This window comes from Papaver somniferum, chromosome 9 (assembly GCF_003573695.1).
Source record: "Papaver somniferum cultivar HN1 chromosome 9, ASM357369v1, whole genome shotgun sequence".
In the NCBI taxonomy this organism is placed as follows: domain Eukaryota; kingdom Viridiplantae; phylum Streptophyta; class Magnoliopsida; order Ranunculales; family Papaveraceae; genus Papaver; species Papaver somniferum.
This window is the reverse complement of record NC_039366.1, coordinates 4,093,030-4,102,198: the sequence shown is the minus strand read 5'-3', so window position 1 is coordinate 4,102,198 and position 9,169 is coordinate 4,093,030. Positions and strand designations below refer to the sequence as shown.

The window sequence follows — 9,169 nt, the reverse complement described above, 5'->3', positions numbered from 1 at the left end:
GGTCTCTCTCTATCGCTCTCGCTCTTTCTCTGAATGTATACCGAAATCATAGATCTATAATCAAAATTGAAAATGTTCATAACTCTGAAGGCTAATTTTGGCAGCGGAAAAATTCATGAAATTATGAATTGGTGAGAGTTTGGATTAACTCGTACAATATTTGGACTAAATTGTCTGGGACGTGTGAATTTTGGACCAGAGAGTACTGGGCTCGAAGGAATAGGACTAGAGTGTCCAAAGCCCAAGAAAAAAGGGATTAAACGCTAATTTCTACATTAAGTAACTGGGCTGATTATGCTCAGCCTACCAACTCAGTATTCAGTGGGCATGGGCCTTCCCAAAAAACAATCGGTAGACATCTGCCCGCTCTGTACTTAGCAGTTTAGCCCATTGGACGACGTATGATACATGTCGGATGCTTAAGACTGACATTAAGTCATATAAATTCCTAGACAGGCCTAAATTTCTCTTTCTCACACCTAATTTGCTTCTTCTCCTGAATCGGACTCAAATACTAATAATCTAATCTTAGATTCTTAAGGTTTTTATTTTCGCTTCCCCAAATTTTATCACCCAATTCACAGCTAATGATCTCAGACATGGAATGCGAAAACAATCGGTAAGTTCGATTTTGTTTCCAATTTCAATTTCGGGTTTTATTAGTTTGCTGATGAAATTAGGGATTTCGATTTATTTTGATTCTTTTTGTTTGGGTTTAGGAATGAGAATGGAGTGAAATCAATGGATATAGATGAAATGGGTATTGAAGACCAGGAATTGATGATCTCTTGTGACGGGGGCGGTGGTGGTGGCGGTGGTGAAGATGGGGCTGAGTCAGACGGTGGTGGTGGTGGTGAAGAGGGGAGTGAATCGGATTCAGACTCGGAATCGGACACTGATGTATCGTTCTATTTCTCATCTTACTTGTTTTTGTTGTCTTTGGCTTATTCCGTTTGAGAATTGAGTCAGTAATCTAGTGTAATTTTGCTGCTGCTACAAATTGTGCAATTCACATTCCCCAGATGTTGTTGTTTTGAGCTGACATGATTAGAAATTGTGATTGTGATTAATAAAGTTTTTTAATACAAATCATCTGGTTTGAAATCATGTATTGTTTGCTTAATTTATTGAATTTTAACAAGTCTTAATTATCATTATGGTAATTCTGTGTCTGGCATATTGCAAGACTGCATTCCTGAGTCTCTTCACGAAATCCATTTAAGAATTGCTGTCACAGAGCCAACTAGATCCTCGAGTTTAATGTGTGAACTTTTTAGGAATTATCCCCAGCACTTGAATCTGGAATCTGAAAGTAATGTCCATGATTAGAAATTAGAATTTTTGACTGAAAATGTGTAAAGGACATACTTCTAGTTAAGTCTAAGTTGGCCTAATTTGGTGTGGACATGTCTCTGACCAGTAACTTTAATTGAAAAAACATGCAATTTTGGATTAATTTTACAATTGGTTTAAAGCTAACCGTGAATTCTGGGAGGACACCAATTGGCTTGACTACTTCAGGTTTGTAGCAACCTCTGCTGGTAAATTTGGAGATTTAGGTGTGACATCTATTTTAAGCAATCCTCTTATACCTCTGTTGCAGTTCTAACCTCGATAAAAACCCACATTAATACAATCCAAGGCTTTTTTCGTAAAATAATCCTGTTAACCCCATTGCCCACCAAATGAATAAAGCTAACTTGTTAAGCTGTAAACTCACTTTACTCCGTCTCTTGAGATGGTACCCAAGCATTGGGCAAAAATGTAACATTTTTCTTATCTTCAATTTCCTCCAACATTCCAATCTTCAAATTTTGTTCTTAAAATGATAAAATATGCGATTCACTGTTGACTAGTATAGTTGTATACATTTTTCTTATCTGAAAGTATAACCAGCTTTTGCATAAGTAAACCATACAAAGCAATCAAATGTATCAGATTATAGCTTTATTCTTTTTTTTTAAAGACTCAATTCATATGTGTATAAACATGCAAAACTTGTTGGTCTTTCTATCTTTCACACTTCAGTATGGGGTTCATAATGTATCTGTAGCAAACAAGAATTATGATGAAATGAGAAATGCTTAGCTAGAGCGCGTAACTATGGAATCCAAAATTTGTCAACGACGCAAATGAGCCTCGGGAATATGCCTCATGGCCCAAGGGATAAGTCGGTCGACCTTGAAACCGAGTCGGACTAATATTTGGACTCAGATACAGAAGTTTGGTCATCAGTAATGAAAATTATGAAATACTATTAGCAAAGTACTATTACAATTACATGTTTTTTGTTCCTCTACTAATCATGTAAAAAAAAAGTACAACTCTTTTGGTTTCTTCGACTCCGGAGTTATATATTCATTACGGAATGGTTTTGCGAATACAATTCTTCAGACAAAAGTAGTCGGTAAATCAAATGCTAATCCTGTTTCATCAAGGAAGCCATGTCCGTATACAATTAACAATTATAACTTTCCCATTCTCCGTCTTTGTTACTAGCTTATAACAGTTTCCCAAGATCTTCAGGCAGTTTTCATCTTTCTAGCAATGCGTTATCCACTGCAACGTACATGTATACATGATACATCATTCACGCATATTGTTTAAAAAATATAGTTAGTTTTTTTGTTTGACTATGCTTTCAATATCATCATTGTCATGTACATTATTTTATGTAAATACCACCATTAAAAAAAACTAAATTGCACAATAGACAACACCTTGCAAATATCATCATTTGTAAAAACGTATAATTACATTTGACATAAACACAATGAACTACACCTTCTACATATATAATCAAATCTTTTATTTTATGTAAATGCAATAGATGCTACTGAGTGCACGCTTATCAGGAAAAATGTGACATTCACATCCATATGTGTATCTTCAATAGGTTCTGTCTTCAATTTCCTCCATCATTTCGATCTCCCTATCACTATTACTAAAATAATCAAATATGTAATCCAGTACTGATTAAAATCAGCTATATAATTTTCTTTTTGTGAGAGTGTACCCAAATTTTAACTAAGTAAGCGATCCAAAACAATCAGCTGCATCAGATGATAGGTATTTCGTTCTAAAAACTCTATTTATAACTATAAACATGCAAAATTTGTTAGTCTTTCTGTCTTTCACACTATGTTATGGGCTTCTAGATGTATCAGTAGCAAACATGAATTATGATGAAATGAGAAACGCTTAGCTAGAGCGTGTGCATTCCAAAATCTAGGTGGACCTGTTGTGACCTAAAAATGCATTGTGATTCGAAATCTACTTTGTAACCCAAATGTGTCAATGACGCAACATTTGAGCCATTATCCTACCAAATATGAACTACAATGTGAACAAAATCAAATGAGCCTAGGTGATATGCCTTGGGGACCAAATCGGTAGACCTTGAAACTGAGTTAGACTCGTTTTGGACTCAGATCGAGATTTATGGACCGTATGGTCATTACATTAGTAATGAACTGTGATTAACAAAGTAAACCGGTATTCAATTACAATTGCATGTGTTTCATTGCTCCACTAATCATGGTGATGAAACTGATTCAAAATTAGAAAGAATAAAAATTACTAGATGGTGATGAAACTGACTCAAAAGAAAAAATAGAAACCAACTACAATACCAGCAAGAAATGTCTCCGAGATTGTGCAACTGCACCACCAAGAAGAGTTTTACACCAAAATTAATCAGAGCAAAGACTTCCATTGTCAGAGTTAACACTTAAAATGATACAACGGATCGATAAGCCAAATGATGAACCCATATAGAAATGATTAAAAAGTGAGAGATGGATTGTATACGTATATATCAAAGTAGACGTTCTTAACTCTAACATACTTAATTAGCAAGAACGATGTTATACTACCCTTATAGCGACTCTTTTGCAACTCTTAACATACACATCAAGAACAGTACCCCTTGTAGTAAATTTTCAATCTCTTCCATTATCCCAATCGGCAAACCAGCTTTCCAAGTCAATAGGCATTAGGGACATTTTTAATTGTTCCGAAGGAAGAGATAAATGTAAAGCAAGTTTTGTAAGGCTATAATGTTTACTTTTTTGGGCTATGAAATTCAATGTAATAGATAAACAACTTAATAGCATTAACCTTCCATCTTCATTCTGGAAAGGCCTTAATGATAGAAGGGAACGTGGGAATTTGAGTTATATTATAGCGAGGGAAACCTGCCCTGTTCAGTAACATATTCCATTCAATGTTGGTTCTTTCTTTTCCACCCAAAGTATAATTTACCATATCATCAGTAGATCAAACGCTAATCCCGTCTTATCGAATAAGCCATTTCCATCAGGCCGCAATACACAATCAACAATTGGAACTTTTCCATTCTTTGTCTTTGTATCGCCTTATAACAGTTCCTCAAGATCTTCACGCAGTTTTTTACACAAGATGTACTAATTCTTAATAATCTTCATATTTATTTATATCTGGACGTCAAAAGAAATAATACAAATAGATGGATTGATGAAAGTTACTGACTCAACAGGAAAAATAAGAGATTTTACATTGCACCACCAAGGAGAGTTTTACACCAAAACCTCAAGGAAGACTTCCATCTTAAAAGTCAAGCACTAGAAACCATAAGAAAGTGAGAGATGGATTAAACATAAATGATCAAAACTTTCTTAAATTTCCTCAAAACGAAAGGGAAAAGCAGACATTTGGAGCTCAAAAATAAACAGCGACAATCATATTATACCACCCTCATACTAGCTCTTATTGAACGCATAATTTACCACACGGTTTCTTTAACAAATTTTCAATCTCCTCCGTCATCTCAATCCACAAATTTGTTCTTAATATGATGATACGATTAGGGTGCACATACCCTATCCATACCCGCCAAATCCTATCATACCCGCCAATATTTTAACCGTATCTTATCCTACCCACTATTTGGCGGGTAGGATGACGGTTAGATATTTTTTACCCGCCGTTAAACGGATAGGATAACGGATAAAGCACAAAATTATCATATCCTACCCGCCTATCCATATAATACGGAAAAGACAAGTTAATCCTTCTATAGATTTTTTCCCCTGCTGAATGTTTTCGTTATTTTAAAACACATCAGGGGTACAATAGAAACTGCTTTTTCCTCTCCCTATCTCTTTTCTCAAATCGAACACAGAAAATCCTAGCCCCTTTCTTCCCAGTTTTCTCCTTCAACCATTTCTCCTCTACCTTACTCTTCTCGATCTCATGTTCGTCTTTCAGAGTCTCGTTTAAAACCCTTTAATCGGTTGGTTCAAGGTAAGATCCAACTGCAAAGTTGATTTTGTTTCATTTTATTTTTTTGCGTTAAATTGATTGAAAAAATCTTAGGATTTTTACTATTTCATGCATGTTGCAGGATACGATCTTAGGTAATCTTAATTGATTAGGACAGTTCCAAAATATGATTTCTAGCTAAAACCCATGTCTTAGATGCATAGATTTTCAATATTTCAATCAATTTCAGTGAGATTTTGATTATGTGTGTAACCAAGTATTCACAATTAACGGGGAGGGCAAGACCAACAAAGAATAGTGAAGAGTAGAGAAGAAACAGAGAAGATTAGAGAAGAAGATCGGTTAGCATCTGAAGAAACTCCATCAAGAGCTGCTGAAGCTGCCCACAAAAGGTTTGTTCTCTATTTTTCTTATGCTGGATTGTTTGTTTTCTGATCTTCTTTTGTTTTCTTACATGAAGGTCCTGAATCTATTGTTGAATTATTTTGCTTCTAGGGTCTTATATTGAAAATTATCCAGCCACCTGCTAACACTACTATGGAAACCCCAACTGATATTGCAGAACAACCCAAGCTCATGAGTGCTGCTCTGGTTAAGGCTGCAAAGCAGGTAAAGTAGAGCAAAAAAACATTGAATCCCATTTGCTGAATGCGAGAACCCTTAGGAATACGTATGCATTTGTTACATTGATGGTGTAATTGGATGATTGGGTAGTTTGGTTGTATTGTTTCAGTTATAGTTGATATACCTCTCAGTTTGATTGCATGGATTGGTAGTTTAATTCAAGACTTTGGAAGAAGATTCATGGTTGGATATACTGATTTTAGATTAGTTTAAACATTGAAAAATGTTGATGTTATCACTAATCTTATGAACAAAAAAGATCATAGTCAGAATAGTAGTTATTGTTAGATATACAAACTGCTTGAAGATGTGGAAATTTGATTCGCCTCATCTGTTTATATGGAGTAAATAGTAGTTGACATGTTTTTGATTAGTTGACTTAAGGAATTTTGTAACTGTACTGGTTCTTTTGCTGTTGTGTGTTTTTGGTTGAGCTGATGGCTAAGAAATTCTTTGTATGAATAATAAATGACAGGGAAATAAATTCTAACTGAGTTGGGGGGTTCTTGTTTCAATGATGACACTGGATTTTTTTTCTGTATTCCAGTGTTTTTCAGAGTTAGGGTCAAAGAAGCCTTGGATTTTCAACATGAGGAGACGTTTGATTGATGGAGATTGCAATATCTCAGATATCAACACAGGTAGTCATGCAGTATGTATTACCAAAAAAGCATGCCTAAAGAAATTTACAGATAAAGAAGAACTTTACGTAATTAACTTCCTTTGTCTAAAGAAACCAGAGTTACAAAACCTTGAAATGTTTCTACAATGGTCCCATATTGTTACAAAACCTTGAATGGTCCTGCAGTTAATGAATTGGCATCAGATTTTAGCTTACACTTTTAGGTAGCGTTGTTCTACTGTCCCTTGCAAGTATTAAAACTTTGTCCCATTACACTGTTTAAGCACATTGTTATACTGTTTTAGCTTACTGGGTGTCCATAAGGTATTCATTTTTTTAGTGAATCATCTGTGGGTAGTTTTTGTTCTTAAAATTGCAAAGCTGTCTTGTTCTTCTTGCAAAGCTGTCTTGACCATGAGTACATATTTACAAAATTCTGTGTAGGTAACTTCCATGTTTCGAGAATATAGGATGGTTTGTGATACTATCTCCAGTTTGTAGGTAGCCCTGTGTTACTTTCTGTTTGTATTCCATCATCGTAGATGATAATTGAAGAAGGTCATACGAAGAGCTTTTGGTGATGATACTCTTATCTGAAGAACAAGGTTACGTGAAGAACATGGAATTATGATAGGATTCATCATCGATTTTGAAAAGAATAGAACTTTTGTATCTTGAGTCTTTGTGCTGTTGCAATATCTTTTTTTTGTTCTTTTGTTTGTTCACTTTTACCTAGTTAGATTGACAGTACCATTGGGTACATATTTATCTAGATTGGCCTTTGTGCTGCTGCAAGATCTTTTCTTTTTCTGAAACATTTTTGTGTGCAGTCAAGGCAGACCCAAAAAAAAATAACAAAAACGGTTATATCCGCCACCTTATCCTACCCGACCCGCCAATTAATGGGTCGGGTAGGATCTTACCCATTTAATGATGGGTAGGATGGCGGGTAAAAAAAATTTTATCCGCTAGTAAGCGGGTAGGGTGGCGAAATATGCCATATCCTATCCACCCTACCCGTTGTGCAGCCTTAGATACGATAAATCATAAATTTATCAATACTCATCTTTTGTATTATTACTATGCCCCAGTCGTACACAACAATCAAATGAATCCATTTTATAGAACGATAACCATGTAAAACTTGTTAGCTAATCTTATGTTTGTTCACACCATTTTACTTTTAGGCATAAAACGTATAAACGAGAAATGATATATGGAAGGATTTCAGTCAAGCACGTCTAGAATGACACTACTGTTAAAATGTCTTGTGGAGCCACGTGAAATTGAATTGCCAGATCAAAAGGTACACAGTTCAAAATCATATATGCATCTCTGGCTTAGGCTTGAAATTCAACAAACACTACCGTTTGAAATTCACAAGGATTTAAGTCAAGCACGTCCAGCTCAATTTCTTGAAATTCAACAAACACTACCGTTTCGAAATGTTTGGCAATTTGTTACGTAGATTTATTCAAAATTAATACAGTAGCATATGCAATTCTTAGTAACCACTGATCATGATATGTATCTCTGGCTTAGGCTTCGGTGGAAGATATGCATCTTAGGCATTCATCATAGAAAATGTATTACAATGGGAAACATAACTTGCATAACCCTGGTCTCGTTAAAAATTAATCAAACATTAAGAGTACTCTCTTTTTTTTCAATATATATCCTTCTTTTTTTCAAAAAAAAAAAAACAATAAGAGTGTGGAGCGGCAACACGAGCTTAATTTCCCAAGGACGATAAAGTTTGAGTTGATTGTGTTGTAGGATAGTAAGATCACGGTGGAGGTAGAAAGGCAAATCATACTTCTTTTATTTAGTGATTGTACCAGGGAACTATCCAAGTAAAAGGCCACGCCATTTTTTCTCTACACGCACTAGGATCCTTGTTTTGGTTTCTATCTTCAATTTCCTCCATCGTTTCAATCTTCAAAAAATTGTTTTTAACATGATGAAATGCATGCTTCTCTTAGTTTGCTACCCCTTGGCTGAAAGTATTTTACTAGTTATTCCTCGAGTGAGTATGATCAAATTTCACATAGAAAAATCCATAAGCCGTATATATCAAACAAATGAATACTCTCACATAGCAAAGTCCATAAGCCATATATACCAAAAAACAAATGAATAATTTATAGGTGGTATATAAACATGCAATACTTGTTAGTTTATTTTTGTTATCCACGCACAATGCATTCTCCGTATCTAACTAGTTGTTGGAATCTTGCAACAATGAACAATATCTGACTAGTTGTTGGAATCTTGTAACAATGAGCAACACGTTAGATGTATAAAAACAATATGTAAACAATTGAATCAAAGCGACTCCACATAAACAATTCGACGAGGATAGAATCACATGTTCAACAAGCTGTCCTTGACATATTAGTTCGTGAGTATACTCAAAAAATATAATGCTAAACCCCAACGTGCGAAGATGTGTCCAGAATAAGACCGCCCGATATAATTTGAGTTAGTACAATGCAAGTTACCCACTCTTGAACTTAGCAACGAGAAATGGAAGTAAACACGCCGCGCAAAACAAAGCAAGAAGATGAAAAGAAGATTGTAAAGTAGTCGCATCTGGTGTGTTGTGTAAAACAATTTCAATTTGTATTTATAGGACACGGTTGTTTGAAATCAAGTTAGGTT

The 9,169-nt window shown here is 35.1% G+C and overlaps 1 protein-coding gene across 1 annotated transcript; it reads left to right on the top strand.

Moving 5' to 3' along the window:
- Positions 1-469: 469 nt before the first annotated feature.
- Positions 470-1,107, top strand: LOC113314178 (acidic endochitinase WIN6-like). The gene is made up of 2 exons (XM_026562945.1): positions 470-619; positions 720-1,107. Exons 1-2 carry the CDS (start codon positions 588-590, stop codon positions 955-957), a joined length of 270 nt encoding a protein of 89 aa, XP_026418730.1. The 5' UTR covers positions 470-587; the 3' UTR covers positions 958-1,107.
- Positions 1,108-9,169: the final 8,062 nt, after the last annotated feature.